The sequence below is a fragment of the Bacillus rossius genome, chromosome 1 (genome assembly GCF_032445375.1).
Source record: "Bacillus rossius redtenbacheri isolate Brsri chromosome 1, Brsri_v3, whole genome shotgun sequence".
Classification (NCBI taxonomy): Eukaryota; Metazoa; Arthropoda; class Insecta; order Phasmatodea; family Bacillidae; genus Bacillus; species Bacillus rossius.
Window position 1 is genome coordinate 283,933,941 of NC_086330.1, and position 24,455 is coordinate 283,958,395.

General features: G+C 42.3%; 1 protein-coding gene across 3 annotated transcripts in view; it reads right to left on the reverse strand.

The window, feature by feature from the left end:
* The window catches only part of LOC134527667 (tubulin alpha-1C chain-like), a 105,683-nt gene that overhangs the window by 20,743 nt on the left and 60,485 nt on the right, over window positions 1–24,455 (reverse strand). For all 3 annotated transcript variants that reach the window (XM_063360544.1, XM_063360541.1, XM_063360543.1), the window contains one exon: window positions 7,157–7,306. In XM_063360544.1, the coding sequence (XP_063216614.1) occupies window positions 7,157–7,306 (150 nt within the window). The remainder of the gene's footprint in view (window positions 1–7,156; window positions 7,307–24,455) is intronic.

Below are 24,455 nucleotides of genomic sequence, written 5' to 3' on the forward strand. Positions count from 1 at the left end.
TGGCGGGGACGCCGACGACATGGGGCGAGCGGCATAGCTCGCCGATGATTCGGGGCACGGCCCGTCGGGCCGGCGCGGACCGCCCCCGCCGACGTCAGGTGGGCGGGGCGGTAGATAACTGGCGCCCGCAGCTGCTGGCGGGGACGCCGACGACATGGGGCGACCGGCATAGCTCGCCGATGACTCGGGGCACGGCCCGTCGGGCCGGCGCGGACCGCCCCCGTCGACGTCAGGTGGGCGGGGCGGTAGATAACTGGCGCCCGCAGCTGCTGGCGGGGACGCCGACGACATGGGGCGAGCGGCATAGCTCGCCGATGACTCGGGGCACGGCCCGTCGGGCCGGCGCGGACCGCCCCCGCCGACGTCAGGTGGGCGGGGCGGTAGATAACTGGCGCCCGCAGCTGCTGGCGGGGACGCCGACGTCTTGGGGCGAGCGGCATAGCTCACCGATGACTCGGGGCACGGCCCGTCGGGCCGGCGCGGACCGTCCCCGTCTACGTCAGGTGGGCGGGGCGGTAGATAACTGGCGCCCGCAGCTGCTGGCGGGGACGCCGACGACATGGGGCGAGCGGCATAGCTCGCCGATGACTCGGGACACGGCCCGTCGGGCCGGCGCGGACCGCCCCCGTCGACGTCAGGTGGGCGGGGCGGTAGATAACTGGCGCCCGCAGCTGCTGGCGGGGACGCCGACGACATGGGGCGAGCGGCATAGCTTGCCGATGACTCGGGGCACGGCCCGTCGGGCCGGCGCGGACCGCCCCCGCCAACGTCAGGTGGGCGGGGCGGTAGATAACTGGCGCCCGCAGCTGCTGGCGGGGACGCCGACGACATGGGGCGAGCGGCATAGCTCGCCGATGACTCGGGGCACGGCCCGTCGGGCCGGCGCGGACCGCCCCCGTCGACGTCAGGTGGGCGGGGCGGTAGATAACTGGCGCCCGCAGCTGCTGGCGGGGTCGCCGACGATGTGGGGCGAGCGGCATAGCTCGCCGATATCTCGGGGCACGGCCTGTCGGGCCGGCGCGGACCGCTCCCGCCGACGTTAGGTAGGTGGGGCGGCGTGGCTGGTTGGAGTTTCGGAGAGCGGGGCCCAGCTGTCTCAGCGCCCTCACCTAGGCGTTTCCCGATGGTGTTGTGTCACCTCCGTTTCCCCCTTTCTCCGGCGGCCTTGACGGGGCATTCACGGTGCCAGTGGTACATTTCTGTTGGACAGTACCTGCAGCGGGGAGGCCGCTCTTCGCGGGCTGTCGGGCCTCCGCGTCGCTCCCCTCGTTCGGCCTGCCGCCAGGTCAGCCGCGACTGGCCCTGTGGCTCAAGGTTGCGTCCCCGCGACCCCGGCGACTGGGCGGATCTGTCCGGCGGTGCTGGCGGGCCTGTGTACCGCACCACCGCTCCAGCATCTTCTGGTGACAGCACTGCCGGAGTGGGGTTGGGCCTCCACTGCATCGTGGTCTCCGTTGCACTCTGTATGGCCTGGATGTCTCTCTCTGTTTCTCTCGCCATGGCTAGGAAATCGTCCACGCTTCTCCCCGCGGCGTTACGCATGAAAGGTCGTAATTCCGGTGACAGTAGCTCCACAATCACTGGCAGTATCTCGGCGACTGAGCCGCTTGTCGTCAGACGTCGGTGGAGGCGTAGCTTTTGATAAATAAAGCCTTCCACGCTTTCCCCGGCCCGCTGTGTCCACGGAAATTTTAAAGCAAAACTCTATTCACTCGGATTAGTACAGTCACCTCTTTGTCAGATTTGTGAAGTAGAAGATACAGTACTGCATGTTTTAAATCAATGTAAGAAGACAGAAGATATCAGAGAAAAATATACTCAAGAATTACTGACACTAGGATATGACTTTCAAGATCTTCGAAGTCTTATCCATTATAAGAATTCTTTTGAAATTTGTAGAAACCTAGTAACAGAAATGGGGAAACGGTTAGAAGAATTTGACCGGTGGTATGCATCTGTGGAAACGGACAGCGATGAAGATTGACTGTAAGAAAATTTTAGAAGAATTTCTCTCCAGTTGATTTATGTGATAAACGTTATGAAGATAAACTCTAAATATAGATAAAGAAAATTTAGTTCTGGTTATGGAATATATTTAAGGTTTTTGAAGAAAGAAGGAAAATTTGTTCACTTTCATGATGTGATAAATATAATAGTCTAAAACCCCTTTTTAGGTGAAGAAAATATTTATTATAATTTTTTGTGATGGCATATATTCAGAAGATTCTCAAGAAAGAAGAAAACTTTTGTTTAATATTATTTATTTTGTTTACTTTAACATTTATTTGGATAGAGGAAATTAATCTTACATGAAGATATATAATATGCATATAACATTAACTATGGGGACAAGTCAATATAATCTTTCACTAACCCCGATGAACCTTTTGAAAATAAGTTAATATAGAGATTATATGATTTGAAGATAAAACTGTTACTAGATTGATAAATCTCCTATTATACCCTAACAGGGATTACATATAGGAACGAAGCAATAGAAATATGGCTTTATTATTTATTGGAGAAATCTGACAGTTCAGCTGGTACCGACAGCTGGCACGGGAACGCGCGTCATCAAAACGGGATTCGAACCGGGTAACGAATTCGGTCCAAGACATCCGGTATTCGCCTGCCATCGCCCACCAGGCTTGGGCACTGTCCCGGAGCTGTCCACTAACTCTGCCCGTAAACTCGTCCTCGGGCACCGCGTGTCTTGATAGTCTGTCCCAGCATGCTTGCAGAAATGTATGCGGATCTTCATGTGCTCGCCCCGTGAATACAGGCAGTGACACCGCCACGCTTGCATTTCGCGGTACCGGTTCCGGTTGTGCCTCCCCATGGCGCCGCACACCGTCGTTACAGGCTGCGCATAGAAATAGTCCGTCCCTGAAATTAGCGAATTCGCGTGCAGTCGTGCAAATCCGGTGTCTGACAGTGCCGCACACATAGCACCGCGCCGTCTCGCCTGGTCGCCCGGGACAGCCTACCATTGCGCACGTCACGCGCTCACTTATCACGGCCCGCTCTGTGTCATGGTTATATATTTCCTTTTTTACAGTCTTTTCCTTAGGGGTACATGAGCACCATAGTGTAGTGCCCTCCCCTCGCAAGCTGCCCTCTCCATGTGGCCTATGACACACCTGGCAGACCCCGTCCATATTCACGCGCACAGGTGTGTAGCATTCCGCGACCCGCGCGGCTGACCGGCCCGAGCGGCGGACCGGGACGTCAGGTGACGGGGAACAGACAGGCAGGGCCCGCCTCCCCCCCTCCACTGTCGGAGGTCCCGTTTCCGCACGCTCTTCGTCCCGCGGAAGTTGACCCGGCGGCGCGGTGATCTTGAATGGTCCGACTCGGCTGTACTCGTCGTCGCTCGGCTGGACTCGGCTCCCGCTCGACCCGAAGGGCGCAATTCGCCTGCGCTCATCCGGCGCGATCCCTTGAAGGGGAAAAGGGGGAAGAGCGAACTCACTCGCGCGGCCGAATGAAACCCGATACCTGTGTGACGCGCTCTTATCGCTTGACGGCGCAATCTCACACCATTTTGGCGCGTCGGCTTCCGCTCCTGCGCCGCTTTTGTCCACGCTCGACTCCCTGCAGTATCCTCGCGGCTCCCGAAAGTTTTGAAAATCCGCACTTTTCATGTCCGTTTCTATGTAATAGCTCATGGTCAGCCACACTAGTTGGGCGCCATTTTGTTGACGTTAGGGCCGTTCCCGTGGTTCGGAGTCGCTGCCCAGCTGCTCCGGTAGAGAGGGTACGTGCCACGTGGCAAGGGAACTACCCTAACTCGGGTGAAATGATAAGAGTTTATGACGTTAAGCTGGGTTTAATGCACACGTCACACACTGTACATGGGCTGTCACGGCTCCCCTCTGTGACAGTCCATCAGGGCGAGGCCCGGCTCCACGCACTTTGAGCGCGACACGACACTACCAGTGACCTGACTGGCGGTGACACGACAGTGACGCGACTGACGATGACACGAAAGACTGACGTAACTGCCGACGCGAACGACGGTGACGTGACTGACGGTGACGTTCGACTCTCACTCACAACTTCGCGACTGCACTCTCTCATGCCACTCAGGCGACTGACTCTACCCATGCTCCGCGACGTCTCAGCGGCCTCCCCCCTTGCCGCGCGCACATGAATTCCCCCTCTTCCCTTCGTGTGCGAGTGCGTGGAGCCACATGGTCACAGGCGGGGAGACGCGACTCAGTCGCCCGGGAAACATATCTACAGGTACACAACAAGACAAATATATATTTACACCCTCACATAATTACATAAACAAAACCTTTGTTACACTTTTGCGCACGGGCGCCGGCGCACACTCAAGCCTGAAGCAGCAACGGGCAATAATGGCCTCAATGAGCCGGAGGAGCACTTGGGACGACGTCAAAGTGTTCAGAAGAAGTTAAAACTCCAGTAAAGTGTAGTATTTATAGCCATATTTTTGTCAACGAATTCAATTTAGGATTCAATGAGAGAAAATCTGATCGTGTGACCTCTGTGAAGAATACAAAGTGTCGAAAACATACCACAGACTCACTGAAAATTTGAGGGGACAAAAAGTATTGCAAAAATATTAAAGAAAAAGAAGCAATGATAAATTTGAGAAATAAGCACAGGAACCATAATTCTGTTCCTGTGCTTTGCTTTGACTAGCAGAATGTAATCTCATGTCCAAGAGCAGAAGTTATTAAATTTTTTTTACAAAATAAAATGAAATTTATATAATTTAACTGCTCATTATTCAAGCAGTAAAACTGTAAGTATAGCGTGCTTTGAGGACAGAAGCATTGTCTGGCAGATCCGGAAATGACCTTGTTAATACCTTTAAATCCATTCTAGACAAGGTAAAAGGTGAACATGATTTTACCGGGAGATCACATGGCGCGATTCCTGCGTTCCGCAGAAGAAATCCTCAAGTGAATAAAATAAAATAGTTTTATTCGCTGCTTGGACGTTCGTGCATTCGGGAGGTTTATAGTGCACACAGTGTCATTAAAAAAGCCATAGTAAAAAATGAGTTCTTTTCCCCTGTTGGATTTGTAGGATTATTGAAAAGTATTGATCGAAAAAACCCTCTTCGGCCAATAAAGCCAAGCAATTCAGATTTTTATGAATGCATTGGCGTTGAAGAAATTTAATTTTCATGTGAACCCATTTTCACAAGTAACAGCATTGGAATTTACACAAAAGCCTAGCACATTATTTCATAACAAACATCCTTCACTCAAAACACTGCGGAAAAGGTTAACTTGAAATTTCGCCGAGGATGAAAACGATTAAAAGGCACAACATTCACTTCTGAAGATAATAAATGTAAGAATTGGATGGACAGTTAATTAAGCCAAAAAACATTGAATAATATTAAACCATTTCTATCAGAAGATAATAAAATATATCAATGGCATGTTGAAGAGCATGCCTCCTGTGGATCAAGGATATTATAAAACTATCATAGGGTTGAATTTCCTTATAAAAAAATTATAAACCTGCATAATTATTGTATTGAAATTTCAATGGACTTAAAATTTCGTATTATTGAATCTTGTAAGTAATGATATATAAATTTATTATTTTTATAAATATTTGTTTTCATTAATCAGATCTTATGATCCTAACATATTTAAACAGGAAAAATATCTACCATGCTAATGGTTAATTTTTGAAGAAGAAAAAAAAACTAGGAAAATTTTTTTCTCCTATAAAATGACTGAAGAAACAAGCCTAGAGGTAAGTGACGCATGAAAATGCGTGATATGTTTGAATAGCATGATCAGATACCAATTTCTTGTAGTGTTCAGAGGTTGTTTGCAGCAGCAAATATTGTGGTAGGGAGAAGGTTAACACAGTTATGTTGCAATTTTATTAAAATATATTTGTGAATACTCTTTACAGTTCACTGTGACAAGCATTGACTAGTACAATATGTCACTACTGTAGGTGGAGAGATAACTGAATAATGAGTTAATGAAACTTTGACATCAATTTACACGAAACGAATGAAGTGTTAGTTGACAACTTGTTATTCCAAAGGGTCGATATGTTGATTTAAGAACTCAACGAGATGCTTATATTTTATATTTTACCTTAAGAATTGTGGGAAGCACCAATCAGAGCATGGTATAATGTGTTGTTGGCGCGAAATAATGTTTCCTTGGGGAATTCTTTTTATGATATTGTGCGAAAGGAGTAGGAAATACAAAATGTTTAGAATCATGTTAAGAAACGATAAGATACTTAGAAGAAAATTAAACATATATATTTTTCTTAAATATTTTTGATTAGAATCTTATTTTTTTTACATTATTTCGGGAGTTAATTATTCTGATGTTTTTCACTTTCTTTTTTTTTTCTTTTTTTCGTTTTTGCTATTATACAAGTCTACAAAATGTATTTACAATTCATAAATATAAATAACTTTACGGACATTTTTGGTGGCTTGGAACACAAAATAGTATTTATAAATTAAATATAAATATTTGTGATTCTGATTTGTGTACGAATTTTATACCAACTCTTCATCCAGACCATCCTCTGTCTCCTGTATACTCCTGAGTTATTAATGCATGCCCTTGCACCCCGCAAGTCTGCCCAGGGTTTTCCCTGTGTCCATCCAGGTTTTACCTAGGCCAAACTTTGCATAGTTTTAAGATAGGGGAGTTATCCATGGCTCCAATCGCTGGCATGGCTGGCCAATCCCCGAACAAAGCACACGATGCATGTACCCTTCCCTGCATGGTTATTCCCAATATTACTAGGTGTATAGGCTTCGGCATGAGACGCACCTAGGTCTCTTCCTAACTAAAAATACACTTAATTTTTAGTTAGGTTAAAGGAAAAAAAACACTTAATTTAAATTAGGTGACACAGAATTTAATTTTTGGTATTTGTTTGCGTTAAATTCTCATCCTTATGTTCCTGCTGAACAGTATTTGCAGCCGAACACCATATTTTAGACGTATTTGCTCTCCAAATTAGCGCTTATCGATAAAGGGATAGACCATCCGTGAATCCAATATTTTCGGTGATCCACCACTAGCAGAGCCCTGATAGTGCCGAACTATTGGACTTTTACTGTATTTCAGTTCCACTTCCTTCCTCGTGAAGTTACTACGCGGTGCCCTGCCATCTAGAGCTTCACCTTGAATCCAGTGGGGCACCACTCCACGAACTGTATAGTCTTCTCGTTCTTTATCTGTGTGATGGCGGAGTTCACGTCCTTAGGCACCACATCTCCGCGGTACAGCATGCAGACGGCCATGTACTTCCCCTTGCGAGGGTCACAGTTCACCTGGAACATGAATACGAACCGCGCGCTCAAGATACGCGGTAGAGATTTCGTCCGTCCAATATTTGATGTCTTAAGGCGGAATTACAATAGCTCGTCGCCTCCGCCCGTCATCCATCCGTCCGTCAGTCACGTGCGACCTGCAGCCAATTGGATGGCCAAAAAAAAAATTTTTTTTTTCCGTCCGTTAGTCAAAAGCTTGGTTGGCAAGCTCTAACATTTGACGGATGGATGGATTATATCTACGGTTTTGACCACGGCAGTCAATTTTTACCCTAATACAGGCCCGTGTTGTTTGTATTGGCCATTCAGATGTTTTGTATATAATATTTCGGTTCTTAAAACTCATGGTCTAACAATTTAATCACGACTTAGAATTTTTCCGAGTAAATGCTAATACAATACATACATAAAAACTTCATAAATAGCAAACAACATGTATATAAACCTCCCGAGAGAGAAAAAAATACATGGACTGTTGGTAGCACGTATTTAGGAAAATATTCCGACGGGCGAATGAAGTGGAGTTCTGGAAGTTCTGTCTATTGTTACTCTCGCCTGAGAGGGGAGTGTCATCAAACGGCAGGCTAACTCCTAAGAACTTCAGAAGGTGACTGCTAACCTGATGATGGCGACTGCAATTTCGACCGAATCGTGGGCGATATCCTCGCCTTCAGCGCGGCTACAACCCAGAAGCCAAGCAACTCCAGGCAATGGCGCTTTTTATTAAAGTTTCAATTTAGTAAGTGCTTGTTATTTCATAACTCCTAAATATGTTTGTGTCTGCTTAATATTCTGTACGAAAAAGTTATGAAAATGTTGAAGTATTATTTTGGAAACAAACTCACATGTGAATGTTTACAACTTACTATGTTTGTTCTTTATTTCAACGAATTTCTTCCGGAGGACCATAAATATATTAAAAGTCTGATTTAGTGAATACAAATATGACAACGAAACGATAGCCAAATACAAAACAAACGACCCGACTGTATGCGGCCCGCCATCTTGCCGAACTGTTTATACGACACGCAAAAGGGGCACAAGTAACACTTCACACAACAAGGACATAAGTCACAAAGTCCGAAAATTCCGCCCCCGTTGTTAGCTCCAGGTAACAAACACAAAGATATATACAGCAAGGAAAAGAAAGCAATTTGTTACAGATTACATGATCTTGTTGAATTCTGTCCTAGATCATAACCATTGTCCACTGGCAAAGGGCACAGCTTAATCAGCGGATGTTGCAAGACACTTGTAGCAGTCCGGATAGTAGCCACCCGTTAGGACATCAAGTTCTGACGGGTCTGAGCTGATCTCACAAAGAGGACGAGAGTTTAAGACCCCTTCGATGCGAATCAGGATGGTCGAGAGCTCTTCATAAGAAAGGATCTGTAAGCCAATGACTTTAGTTAAGTGGCTTTTAACAGACTTCATGCCAGCCTCCCATAACCAGCCAAAGTGCGGTGCTGCTGGGGGGTTGAAATGCCATGCAATTCCTTCCTGACTCAGCTTATTGCTCACTTCAGTGTTATGGGTTGTCTGTCTTACCAACTGGTAGAGTTCTTTGAGTTCTCGATGAGCTCCAACAAAATTAGTTCCACAATCACTGTAAACGTGGGCTGGCCTTCCCCTTCGAGATATGAAGCGAGAAAATGCTGCCAAGAACAAACTGGTTGAGAGATCAGAAACCAATTCCAAATGTAGGGCTTTGGTGGCAAGACAAACAAACAAGCATAAGTATGCTTTTGTGGACTTGCAACCACGAGTGCGAGTCGTGGTAACCTGAAAGGGCCCACCATAGTCCACACCAGTATGATGAAAAGCAGTCACTTGTTTGACTCTAGGAGATGGAATTTCTCCCATGGTTGGAGTGAACGGAGAGGGTTTAGTGCGGAAGCACTTAATACACCCACGTAAAACCCTTTTGATGACAGAGCGTGCACAAAGAATCCAGTATCGTTGGCTCAGGATGGCTTGCAAAGTTCGAGGACCAGGGTGCAAATGTAAACAATGAAAATGATTGATTACCATTAACGTGAATGGGTGATCTTTGGGCAACAATATAGGGTGTTGAACAGAATAGGGAAGGGATGCCTGACTTAACCTCCCTCCTACACGGATGATACCCACATTATCCACGAAGGGGCACAAGCGCCGAATTTGATGAGAACTGCACTGCCCCTTGTCCAAGTTAACCTTATCAGCTGCAAAGCATTGTTGGGCATGTCTGATGCAAACTTACAAGCCCCTTTGCAGTTCCGTAGTTGTCAACGGTCCCAGAGAACGCCTTTCCTTAGGTTGACGACAGTTGTCTGCAAACCGAAGGCAGTAAGCAACAACACGCTGCGGCTTGCTGAAGGAAGAGAATCTGGCAACAAATTCTAGGGATACCTCTGTCACACAACTTATTGCTGTAAGTTTTTCTTCACATGCAATGGCATCATCAATTACCACACTACCCAGGGTATCGTTTGGCCACTGGGTGTGAGGCTGTCTAAGCCATGGGGCTCCAGACCACCACAGAGGATGATCAATAAGTTGTGAGGGCAACAAGCCACGGGATGCACAATCTGCTGGGTTGTTTTCAGTGCGAACATGTCTCCAGAATTCCTTTTCAGTTAAGTCCTGTATGATGCTGACACGATTTGCCACAAATGTTTTCCATCGGTGGGGTGATGATGCAATCCAATGAAGAACAACTGTTGAGTCTGACCACGCATACACTTGCATGATGTCCAGCACCCCCTTGTATACATTGGTCACGAAACTGATTAGCTTGGCTAACATCACAGCTGCACACAACTCAAGGCGAGGCAAAGAGATCCTTTTCACCGGTGCTACTCTTGATTTTGCCATCAATAGTGAGACCTTGATTCCACCATCTGAAAACATTGATCTGAGATAGACGACACACGCATAGCCAACCTCTGAACTGTCGCAAAACCCATGCAGTTCATGAACAGCTTTTACTGAGCCTGATACACACCGAGGCAGTCGAAGTTGTGACAACAAAGACAGTTCAGACTTAAAATCACACCACCTACATAAGACCTCTGGAGGAAGCTGTTCATCCCATCCTGCTCCAGTGAGCCACAACAGCTGTACAAGAGACTTGGCATACAAGAGGATGGGCGTCAGCCATCCAAGGGGATCAAAGATCCTGGCGATATTTGAAAGAATTGCCCTCTTGGTGCTTGAGCTGTTTAATGGAGTCATCTGATAAGAAAAACAGTCTGAGCTAGGGTTCCACTGTACACCAAGAACTTTCACCACAGCTGGCTGTTCTTTGTCAAAAGACATAGATGCTGGGGATTGTAGCTGGTCTGAGGACAGCCATTCAAGCACTTCACTATGAGTGCTGGCAAACTTCCTGAGATGGAAGCCACCAGCTGCCAACAAAGCAATAAGTTCCTTTTGAAGAGCAATGGCTTCTTCAACACTATTGGCCCCTGTGACAACATCATCCACATAGAAATCAGACTTCAAAACATGAGCTGCTTGAGGGAAGTTACATTGCTCATCTTGGGCCAGCTGATGCAAGGTGCGAATTGCTAGATAAGGGGCAGATGAAACTCCGTAAGTAACAGTCTGCAAACGATAGTCCACTATAGGATCCGTTGGAGAACAACGCCACACAATTCGCTGGTAGTCTTGATGCTCCTTGTCCACCATTATTTGCCGATACATTTGTTTGATGTCTGCAGTGAATACAACTTTGTGTACACGAACCCGAAGCAGAATTTCTCGAACATCTGTCTGTAATTTGGGTCCGGTCATCAGCATGTCATTTAGACTCACGTCTCGCTGGGTCTTAGCAGAAGCATTGAAGACAACGCGCAGCTTGGTGGTGGTGCTTTCTGCCTTGATAACTCCATGATGAGGAAGATAATAGGCTGACTCAACATCATGCAATGGGTTGGCAATGACCTCCATGTGACCACTCTGCAAGTAGTCCTCCATGAAGGCCTGGTACTCGGTACGCAGTCCAGGTTGCTTGACCAGACGGCGCTCCAAGGCTTCTAGACAGCGAACAGCGTGTGCTCTTGAGTCTCAAAGTATTGGTTTAGGTGAATGGAATGGAAGGGAAACCACGTAACGTCCAGAAGGTTCTCGATGGTGAGTGGTTTTAAAGAAAGCCTCACAGGCTTCATCTTCTGGCGATAGATGTGCACAAGTGGGGAAGTCCTCTATTTCCCAAAACCTTTCAACCACAGTTTCCAGAGATGGCGGAGGGCACATAGTCGATACGAAGAGAGTGACACTATTGTTGGTTGGTACAATGGGACTGGGCACTTTACCCATAAGAATCCAACCAAAAACTGTATCCAGTGCGACCGGTGAATCCACATTTTTTACTAGCTTGTGCCCCGTGAGTATATATGGAAACAAATCTGCTCCAATCAAAATATCAATAGAACTTGAAGTAGCAAATGTCGGGTCAGCCAAATTCAAATGAAGTACATGATCCCACATGTCAGAATGTACAGGAAATGTGGGCAAATCTGCAGTTATTTTCGGTACAACATATGCAGCAAGTGGCAGTTGTGGGTTTGTTTTGCCAACTGGTTTAATGCAGCATTTAACTAATCCCTTTGCTGTGTGTAAGGGAGCTTGTGATAGTCCATAAATTGGTAAGAACGCCTTCTGACGAGTCAACCCCAAAAGCTGGGCACAATGTTCAGTTATGAAGCTCGACTGACTGGCTGAGTCTAAGACTGCTCTAAAATTCTGGTAACCACCGACACTGTCTTGTACATCCACTAAGGCAGTGGATAATAACACGTTTCTGGGTTCTGATTGACCAGGTCTCTGAGCTGTAGCCAATTCAACATCTGGTGTAGGTTTTGTTTCTGCAGATTCAGGTGGAGAATGCTGAAATGAAGTTGCTTCTTCTTTCAAAAGTGTATGCGTGTTGGCTTCAGTGAAGTGCAAAAGCGAGCGATGTCTACTCTTGCATGAGTGACAGCTGGTTTTTGACCAACACTGTTTCATTTGATGAGATGCTCCCAGGAAGTTTAAACAAAGGTTAAGTCTCTTGACAATCTGGTAGCGGTCTTCTGGCTTGCATTGTACAAACTGTGGACATTTGTAAAGTTGGTGGTCACTGTCACATACACTGCACTTTACAGCAGAATCAAATGTGATTCCAACAAACAGTGAAGTGTGTTGTGAGCGAGACTGAGATACAGTGCTATAGTTTGCCTGCCTTACTCGATACCCTGACTTACTGGAGACTCCAGACATTGCCTCCGAAGCCCGGCGATGACTTTCAAGGAAGGCTAAAAACTGAGCAAATGTAGGCATTTCTGTGTCACTCACAGAAATATGTAGTTCCCATTGTTGACGTAAATGGTTATCTAGCTTCCTTTCCAAAAAATGTAGAAAGAGTGGGTCCCAAGAATCTACTGCTAGTTTCATAGTACGCAATGCAGCCATATGTTCATTTAACACTGACACCAAGACACTTAATGAAGCAGAATGAGCAAGAGACACTGTAGATGCCTGCATAATTGCATCAATGTGGTGTGACACAATAAGCCTGAGATTTTTGTATCTCTGTTCAATCAAATTCCAAGCTACTTTGAAGTTCTCATTGATCAATGGCAGGGATTGGATAAGAGAGAGAGTGGTTCTGGTGACAGTGATGTTTTAAGGTATGATAACCTTTCAATATCGTTCAAGTGAGCATTGTTTACCACCAATGTGGTAAAGAGGTTAGAAAAATTAAGCCACTCTGTTGGATTTCCTGAGAAATGTGGTAGTTTTATAGCTGGAAGAGTTACTTGAGATGGGTTGTGCGAAGTTGGTGCTTTCGTGCCGTCATGCAATTTATTCTTGTTGCATGTGGCAATGTATATTGCCTGAACACGATAATATGTGTCGTCGAAAGCATTTAGGCGATCACTGTGCTGTTTTTTTGTTGAAATCCGGGTCATCTTTGAGCAACATCTCCAAAGACAAGTGATTGTCTTCAAAACAAGTACGCAATTGTGACAGATCACGACACGTTGCGATAAACAACTCACGTTGCGTATCGTCACTCATCACTTTATCGGCAAGTGCATCGGCACGACATAACCTGTTTTCCCCACGCTCGAGACGAATCTTTAACACTTCTGTCTTGTCATTCATTTTGCCGTTTGATACACAAAACAGAAATAAAGGGAATGAAAGTTTGACAAATAAAGTATTCACCAACACTGCGACAACATGAGATCCAAAAAAACGCTATCACAATAGATGAGCGTCACGAGACACGACACAAATACATGCACGATTACTGGTAAATATCCGGCCCGTGTGGACCAAATGTTCTTTATTTCAACGAATTTCTTCCGGAGGACCATAAATATATTAAAAGTCTGATTTAGTGAATACAAATATGACAACGAAACGATAGCCAAATACAAAACAAACGACCCGACTGTATGCGGCCCGCCATCTTGCCGAACTGTTTATACGACATGCAAAAGGGGCACAAGTAACACTTCACACAACAAGGACATAATCACAAAGTCCGAACAATGTCAACTGTTCTGATTGTAAATAGAAAGCCAATGATTGCATCTTTCCAGGAAGTCAATAATCTATCTATATTATATATTAATAGTCTATGGAACAGTTCGTGTACCCAGCTGGGAAAATCCATCGCTCCCACGACAGGCCCTGATACACTGTCAAACTTCCGCTTCCAGTACCTTCCAATAAAGTTAGTCAAATAATGTTGAAGATTTATGACATCACCAAAAATGTATAATGTTTAAGTTATCTGTCCAACTTAATTCCATGGAGAAAATTGAAACATATATGTCGTCCAATAGTGATTCACATTATTTTTTTGTCAAATATAGCTGTAGACGATAATTTGACAATGTGACAGGGCTTTGACGGAGTCACTGCCGGAGATACGAGTGTACACAGATGGAGCATAAAGCCTGACAGGGACGAGAGGTGAGAAGCCAGGTGAAGAAAGAGGGTAGTCGTATCCAATTACCAGCCATTCTTTACTTCAGTACCATTAGAATACTTTGGGCAATTGGTATTTTTAACACGTTTTTCTATAGTAGTAATTATAGTAGTAGTTTGGTACTTCTAAATTAAACTGTGCACACGTTATATTCAGAAGACAAAAATTACTATATATTATAATTTCTAAAAATATATATATTATCTTCCATTCAAGTTCTTCAAATTTCTGAAATAAATCAATATAAAAAATGAATATTTTACATGGCATAGCGCCCGGAAGTAGTATATAAAAAGGCATTCGAGTGTAGGAGTCGAAGTGAGGTGTAGGTGGCAGTGTCTTCTGCCTTGAAACTTACATCGCCGATGATGTCAGGGCGGTCATCTAGGATGAACATGACCTTGACCTTTTACCTTGAATTTTGAACTTAACCTCTAACCTTGACCTTGAACCTGGACCTTGACCTTCAATCTCAGTCGCCATCTTGGATTCCGCCATCTTGTAATCGAGTGCCCCAATGGCCGAATGTTGCAATGTCGCCATCTGGCATTTTGATAACATGTCCGCCATATTAGATGTGATTTCACAAACACTTTTCTGATGTCATGTTCGCCATTTTGTTCGCCATCATGGATGATGTCAGGTCTGTCATTTGTTTTTCTGTTCTGTTAGAGACCGCCATCTTGGATCCCATCATCTTTGTTTTGGTGTTTGTTCCTAGAGAGCGCAAGCATTGCTCTGTTCATGCACAAAAGGTCGACGATCCATTAACTACCAGAGCTGTTTTGATCCTTATCGATGTATAAAATTCAATTTACTATACAAAAAAATTGGAAGCACTGTGATTCGAGCCATCACAGTTCTGACATCTGGGTCGGAAAACATACGCCTTTATCGCACGGAAATCGAGACAATTACCAGACTGAGAATTGAATATATATAAAAAGATAACACATAAATTCAAACTTGTATTTTTTTTAATTTGAAGGAATAATAAATATCATCACCTGTTCCAGACAGAGCGCTCATCTTTTTATTTTTTCAATACTTGCTACCAGGAGCACTAGTTAACACACATTACCTACAAAAGAGCGCTACCACCATCTTTTTTTCTTTTCAATAATTGATACAAGGAGCTATAGTGTCACAATAGTACATGTGCCATCTGCTAGAGTGTGGTGTCGCCTTATTAGTTTAATGATTGCCCACTAGAGTGCAGGAATAATTTATTTCCAGGGCAGCCACCATCTTGACTTTTGGCCGCCATCTTTATATTCTGTTTGATCTCCTTAGATCGATCTTGACTAATGCAAAGCAGATAATTTAATTTTAAAAAACATAATACGTACGAGAAATAAAACAACAAAATTGCAAATAAGAATTTATTACATAATTTCTAATCTACTACAAGAACAAAAAAAAATATTTAAAATTACACGTGTTTTTTCGATTATAGTCTTTTTAGAAGGTGAAGCGAATCCTTTACATGTCTTGACATGTCTTTTCAGGGCAATTCCACATGGCAGTTGATTGCCACATTTTTTCACACAACACAGAGTTCTCAATTTCGTTAAAAGGACAGCGATATATTTCATGATGCCTTGCATGTTTTATGCATACAAATTTCTTGCCGCAGAATATAACTTACAGTTTGATACCGATGAATGTTTAATCAGTCCGTCACAATTACTGATGTGTCTTTTTAATCTTCTGTAGTGTATAAACTGACTATAACACCTGTTGCAATGATATTTAATGCGTTCAGAGTTATTATTACAAATCAATCGTTATTTAAACAAGAAATTTTTTGGTGATTTTTTGGATATTTTAATTTTCTGAATTTCTAGCTAAATAATTACAGGATATACGGTAAAGATAATGTAGCGGCTAAAAATCAATGTGGTGGCTGCCCTGGCAATAAATGATTCCTGCACTCTAGTGAGCAATCATTAAACTAATATGGCGATACCATACTCTAGGAGATAGCACGTGTACTATGTGACATTATAACTAGCGCTCCTGGTAGCAAGTATTGAAAAAATAACGGCTTTGTCTGGAACAGGTGATGATATTTATTATTCCTTAAAATTAAAGAAATTACAAGTTCGAATATGTGTGTTATTTTTATATGCTTTATTTATTTCTGTCTGGTAATATTTTTGATGGCTGTGTGGTTAAAGGCGTATTTTTTCTGACCCAGAGGTCAGATCTGTGATGGTTTGAATCACAGCGCTTTCAATAAATTTTGTATAAAAAATTAAATTTAATATGTGATAAGGACCATAACATCTCTGGTAGATCATGGAACACAGAATTTTGTGCATGAGACAAGTGTTTCTGGTGCTCTCTGAACAAACACCAAAAACAAAGATAATGGAATCCAAGATGGCAGTCTCCAGCAGTACAAAAAAATGGCAGTCAAGACATCATCTAAGATGGTGGTCTTAATCAGACGGAAACAATATGGCGGACATGGCATCCGAATCTATAAAGCGGTTGTGACATTGTATCCAAGATGGCGTACATGTTATTAGAATATAAGATGGAGACCGTAACGAAAATTGTAACGTTTGGGGATTGGGGCGCTAGACGAAAAGATGGCGGAATTCACGATCGTGACTGAGGTTGAAGGTTAGGTTCAAAGTCAATGTCGAAGTCAAATTTCAAGGGTCAAGGCCAAAGTTCAAGGTCAAGGTCATCCAAGATGGCCGCCGTTCCGTTATCGGCGATGTAGGTTTCAAGGCAGAAAACACCGCTACCTACACCTCACTCCGTCTACTGCGGTTGGATGTCCTTTTATATACTACTCCCCAACAACACCGAGTACTTCAGCATATATGTGTATACTGGCCCCGCCTACCTGGGCACACACACGATGCGCAGAGCCTCAGGTAAAACAACACGATTCTTAATCTGCTCTAGATATCCGTGTGGGGTCTGTTTACGAAAATCATTTAAGAATTCGCTTAAGGGTCCTTTGGATCAAGTCCGCCATCGATTTTTCAGGCCTTCGGGAGAAAACATTTTATGACGAAACCTGAGGTTTGAAAAATATTCTAAAGATATATTTGAAGAACTTATACTATTACCTGTGTTCATTAGAAAGTGATTTTGCATTTTAATTTTTTTCAACCGAGTTATTCAGTGTTTAATTAAACAAAAAAAAGTTTTTGCTGTGAAATGTTTAGAGGAAATTAATGTCATACAAACATGCGCATTGCGATTACGAACATTTTGATGTATATAAAACTTATAGTCGTCACTGAAACTTTTGAGGAAAAGCGTTTCTTCTATATGAATTGAAGCCCTGGAAAGAGTCGCGCGCGGCGGCAAGCCGTGGCAGCGAGAGTTAGCGGGAAGAAGGCATGGCCTTGGGGGCGCGTGGGGGTGAGCTAGCGGTCGAGGGGTGGGGAGCTGGGGCGGTAGGGGAGGCAGCGACCACGCTCAGACCACGGGGTCTAGCTGTCTCCTCGACTGCACAGCCTTCTTCCCGCGCTTCTGTGGATTGCGTTACTATTCAAGAATCTTCGTCAGGAGAATACGCATAACTGAAGAAATTTCGTTATGAATGCAGACGAAAAGGGAATAAGAAAAGACTGCACCTTTTTGCACGTCGCAAGAAAAGGAAAGGAACTCAGTTTTTGGAGTCCTGAGCAAAATAAGTATTTTATATTTGTAATTGGTTAATTCTTTTAAATTAGGAAAACTTAGCAATTGAGAATATATAATAATATTATTTTTTTTAGATTTCAATGGCTGTCAGTAGTTTTATATTTTACGTAAAGATATTACTTGAATGCTGATTAACAACATGTGAAAACTAGGCTTGAATGATACTGAGCCATTTTTATATAATGTGAAAATTTTAACGTTGCCATTTTTTCACAGAAATGTAAAATTACTATAGTTGAAACTGATGATGCCATTTTTTATTTGCTGAATCGCTAGAGAAATGTATTTTATTGGCATTTAATTTCAATATTTTTACCACTACTTCCTTTATTTTATTCAGAAAACGGCAAAGTTTACTGGAAACAACGGAAAGCAACTTCGAGGTACCTCAAGTTCCTGATACTAGCTGCGAACTGGTTGACAGCGCCGATCCCACCGATCCCAACCATAGTGAACCGTGACTACTCAAGCAAAAATGCTACTTCATTTCTTTGTAGGCCTACTCAATGACGTGGTTTAGGTAAGTCTTATTTTATATTTGGTAAGTTTAGCTTAGGTTAGTTTTAAAATGCCCATTTCCAACTAGCTTAAGTTGGGTTTGGTTTTGAGAGCTTCTAAATTTAAGCCACTCCATGATTACAGATATTGATGTAGGAATAAATACAAACCTTCAACGTATTTCTTCATTTGCTTAAAATAGTGGGGTCCTGAAATTTATGAAGTAGTATGCTGCAGTGCTACAGTAGCAGTGGAAGAAATGCTTGACTTTTTGTGCTTTTCACTGCTTATGTGCTTAACAATTGAGTCTCTACGGTACCAACTAACCCTGCAATTACAGTATTTACAAAATAAAACTGCCTTATCTGTCGAATAGAGACCATCAGAAGAAAATTCTTTGGCCCTCTCTTTTCTATGCTAGTACGTTTATGTCATATTTCGGCATCGCGAAGCAGCGAGAAAACTGTCAACACGATATTCGTTCAGTTACCGCAACGAATAGCCACCAAACAATCAGTAACAAGCAGTAACCTAACACAACCGAAGAAAAAAAAATTACATCCATCCATCAATTTGTTTGTTGCAGTTTAAAATTGCCTGAAGTATTTTATGGTTAAGTTAATTATGAAGAAAAAACTCACTTGTAATTTTCGTTGATATCAAAATTTACGCGATTTGAACGCGGTATCGTTTTTATATACCGAACACGATTGATCGTATGATTGAACAACAATCGATTGTTCGTAAACGTTCGTGTTCTTTCTCGCATTCTCGTACTGCTACGTTGGTAACGCGTGTATTGAGTAACGGGTTTTGTTTTGATAACTTCGATAACTTCATGGCACGAGAAACAAATGTGAATCTTGTAATGTTAAAATGCAAAATATAAACGGTCCTGGATTACCGTCATGTGTGGTCGTTAACCTCGCCGTGATATTATCGCCACAGAATGTGGTTTTTGTGGTTATGGCTGGAGAAAATAAATTGTTTACCTAGTTTTGCCTAGTAATGTTGTCGGCAAGGTGAAATGTATTTTTATGTAGTGTTTTATTGTTTTCTTTTTTATTGGTGCGCTGGTGTTACGAACGGAAGATGAATTATATCTAAATTATGTGTGTTTTTGGCAATTTAAGCTTCAAATAACGAAATTTTGACCAAATTCGCGACGAAACAGTGGAAAATCGCAAAATTCGCATTTTCGTAAAAAAAGGGCCAAATTCGCGAAATAACGACGGTGATTCGCGATCGCGAAAAGTACATGTCCCTAGCTATAATCGTATTGCAATCTACAGAACGAGATACCTGAGGTCGAATTTCTCAAAATTAATAATGACTTCGGGAACATAATGAAAAACATATTCTTATTGAGATGCTTGAAATAGACAATGCAAAATACATTTTTTACAAATGTGATGAAGAACCTCTTGTAATAGAAAATGAATGCTCTTTTACATCAGGAACAGATACAGTAACAATTCCTCTTCATGGAGTTAGAATGGTAGAAATAGAATACTTCCTGAAAAGAATCACTGAAATCTCAAATCACAATCCACACTGTGGATGTTCTTTGCGCAATATGAATGTTTATAAGGAAATCCCCAATGATTAGTCTCCTACTTTTGTAATGTATTGTAATATGTGTAATCAAAAATTCACTTAAGTACAGAGGATCCAGTTAAAGACAAGACACATTTAGATGTAAATTCAAGAGCCGTTGCTGGGATAATGAGTATAGGCGGAGGTCATTCGCATATCGAAGAGTTTTGCTCATCTATAGGTATTCCTGTCATGTCATCCAAAACTTATACCAAGGTTCGCAACAAAATATGTAATGCATGGGAGAAAGCTGCCCTACAAGAAATGGAGAAGGCAATAAGAGAAGAAGCAGCTTTAGCAGTAGAGAGAGATGTGAGTGCAGATGGTACTCCTATTTTAACTGTTGTAGCAAATGGTTGCTGGTCAAAACGTTCATATAGATGTCAATACAATGCTCTTTTTGGTGTTACAGCAATAGTGGGGTATTCTACAAAAAAAAAGTTCTGTTTATGGGAGTTAGAAACAAGTTTTGCTTTGTCTGTAGTCGAAGTCTTGATGGAGAGATTCCTGCCCACACCAGCTACAAAAACTGGACTGGCAGCTCAGCAAGTATGGAAGCAAGTATTATCGTAGAGGGATTTAAACAAAGTGAAACTGTATATGGTGTTATATTTGGTAAGCTTATAGCCGATGGAGACAGCAGTTGCTACACAAAAATTCTGGAAGCTAGACCCTATGCAAAGATAACAGTAGAAAAAATTGATTGCCGTAATCACCTCCTGAGGAATTACTGCAATAAATTGAAAGTACTGTGCGAGCAGGCAAAAATTGCTAAACCAACACTCAGAAAAAATGTACGAAGTAAGATTTTGAAACTGCGAGGGGCCATCACCGAAGCTATTAAAAATTATGTGTAAGTAATGGGTAAATTTACACTTACTTTGTTGGATGCAATTTAATAACAAAAGAGAGTTCTTTACACATACAAATGTGGATTATAATACACTCGATCACGTGAGGGTAGAAATACGCATACATCGGTGAAGATACAGCTGCCACCTACATTGGTGTAAAATTATATATTTGTTATATTTTGTACAAATGACTGTTGAAAGTACTATTTTTTTTTTTTGGTAAAAAGGCTTTCATTAAGCTGAATAGTGTTACGTGAAATCCGCCAAATTTCTATGACCCTATAATCGTTTCATAACGTAAAGGTTTTTAAAAAGCGCATGGGCTTAGCAAAACCAGTACAATTATTACATAAAATTTTTTTGTAAGGAATACTTTATAATGACAATTATCTCAGTGTTTATAAATTGACAGTAAAAACCTATGTAAATACAATATTTCATTTAAAAAATCCTGTGTTTGTACTCACTCTAGAACTGCTGCTGTTGTAGCTATCAGCACACATTTTTTATAAATGTAACTTAATGGAATTAGTTTATTGGTTTAAAATTTGCCAATTCTAATAGGTCTTTAGAAAAGTAGAATTTTGGTTTGTTGTATCATGTAAACATATATGTTGTCTGAAATATTAGTGTTGTATTTATTTCTGTTAACTCCTTAATACGAAATTTTAGGAAAAAATTAAAACATGGAAGGTAAAATTAAGGAGAGAAAAAGGGGTGACATGTGTTTTCAAACAATCTTATATATCTCAATAATCTGGAGACTATCGCTTTTTTTTTTGGTTGCATAATATTGCCTAAATAAACGCACGTTCCCTTACCTAACTTTTCGAATTTTCGAAATTTAACAATAATTAGAGATGTGAAAAGAAGAAAAAAATTACAGAACTCCCGAAAGTGAACGTGGTAATGGAGAAACGATTCAAAAGTTGTTAATTTTTTGCTAATCTATCAATAAATATACCTCATTGGGGAGCGTTCAAGTATTACGTAACGAATTTGGGGGGAGGGGTGTCTTGTAAAACGTTACGATGCGTTACAGGGCAGGGAGGGGGGGGGGGGTTTGACCTACGCGTTACGTCACATTGTTTTTTTTTTATTTTTTAAAACCCTTCAGAACGGTCGCGTAGAGACAGATTCTTTCACGCATTTTTTAAACCTTTTTTTCTCCTCAAAATTTCAAATGGCATGATAACTTAATTTTTTTTACCTTCACAAAATTGCTTCTGCTTGCTTTACAGGATTAGAGAGTGTTTTTTTAAACTCCAAACGTAAAGCAAAAAAAATATATATTTATCAGCAGCTGTGATAGTTTTTCTCGTCACTCCAGTAAAGTAGTTAAAACAAAAAATACCGCTATTCGGATGGTTTCGTTATACTTCGGTTGTCAACGTAGACTCCAATCGCCATATTAGAAATTATGTAGGTATTGATATTCACAATACACGGTTTTCTATGTGTGAGATTTTCTCTCATCACAACAGTAATGTTGTGGTACGAAAGACGATTGGTCTGAAGGGTTAATAAAACTACTAGTGAATTAAAATCTCCCAAGTTTGCAACCCTTTTCGTTTATTTTTTACGAGGGATTCCCGATTGAATTGTTCGTATTTTGTTCTCCCAAGATGGCAACCCTTTTCGTTTATGTGCTCCAAGCACTTGGCCGACTGTATGAAAATTGACAACTACGATGTTTCGGCGGAATATAGAAACCCTGAAGATAGCTTGCAGGATCCAGCAGAACCTAATATGGCGTGGTATAGCGCTCACGTCCGTGAATCGGAATATTTCTTGCAAGTTATTAAATGCGCGGATGAATCCTGCTGTTCCCGCTTGAAGAGTGCATTAAAATCTGTCTTTCCAGAAACTTTCCTGCCGCCACCCTGCCCAATCCTTCAAACCACAAACAAGCTCGTGGTACCTAGTCAGATAGACAAAATATCATGCAAGTTTTCGCCACTTCTTGTGAGGTTGTCTGTTGATCTGTAGCCTCCTCTAGAAGGGTTTAGCAGATGCCTTACGATTTATTTTGTCCATCGGTACAATCCGACCTAAAGAACCGAGTATGTTCAACCTGTGGGATTTATTTTACATCCCACAAGAGTGTGCAAATGCACAATCGTTTCATGCATGGCAAGACTGCCCAACACCTTCATGAAAGTCGAGTACGGCCACAGCAACTTGCTGCAAGAAGGGCAAATGAGCTTCTCTGCATTGTGCGTCGCTGTGAAACATCGTCTGAGGATGCCGATTGGCTTGACGAAGACGAAGTTGATGCAAGTGGGTTAACAATTCCGGAACCCTCTTCGTCTGCTCTCCGGATGCCAATAATGAAAGAATCTGAGTGGCTGGCAAGCCCATGGACAGAGGAGCAGTAAAACTCCAATTGAATTTTTTTTTTTACAATCTACTTATTTTTATTATGGCTAATTTTATTTTAAATGTTTTTCGTTTTCGTTCGATCGTATTCTTAAATACGATTATATTTTGACAAATATGTTTTATTTCAGTTAGTTTTATGTTTGTAATTGCATTGCCAAAGGTAAAAATAATTATTATAAATAAAATTTGTTATTTGATTTTAATAGCTTTATTAGTAAAACGCTAAAATAGGAGAATGCGTGAGAAGAAAAATGGCGGATAAAGCAAAAAGTGTGTAAGGCAGGGCTAAGTCAGGAAAACGACGTAATTAAATGTATGATTGCTAAATGTATGATTGAGTAGTAAAATTTTATTAGGACAAAAAAAAACATTAGAAAGCTCTTGCTTTTAAAAACAAGACATTTCAAATGTTAATAAATAAAATTAAAGCGATTAAAACAATACCAAAGGTATTTTAGTGACTTATTCCGGTACGTTACGCCACATAATTGTAACTTTAGGTAAAAATGGTCACGTAACGTTTTACTAGGGGGGAGGGGGGGTACAGAAAAACGTTACGGCGCGTTACATGGGGGTGAGGGGGGGGGGTCAAAAATATCAAAAAATTGCGTTACGTAATACTTGAACGCTCCCTTGGGACTGGACCAGTTTAGAGACAATAAATCTGACAACCACGTTGATCCATTGGTTTCCACGAGCGTTTAAAAAAAAAAAAAAAAAAAATTATCATACGGTCGCTACTGGGATAGCGAGCGAGAGGCGCTGTACCTGCCAGACCCTCGCTCTCGGGGTGCCTAGCGGACAATGACGGAGGGGAAGGGACAAGCCGGGCGGCTCGCACCCCCACCACTGCAACATTCTTTAGGTGCGTCACTAGGGTAGACCATGCCCCCGACCCTACGCCACGCCTCCCGGACTGCTCGAACACGTGGCATGGCGAGCTCTTCTCGCGGAGACCATACGCCCAAAGGACCCTTAAGGGCCGATAAGTAGTTTGGTTTCCGGATTAAGTTTTTAAACGGGATTTTTAGAAAGGTTAAAATGGCTAAAAAGGCGTATTCTCAGAGTAACTTTAGGCATAAAACAACCGGTACAGATTCTTGAAAGCAATTAAGGGACTTTATTTCTCTGCTAAATAATGTTACGGCTACCACTCAAATTTCATAGTTGTTCTATGCAC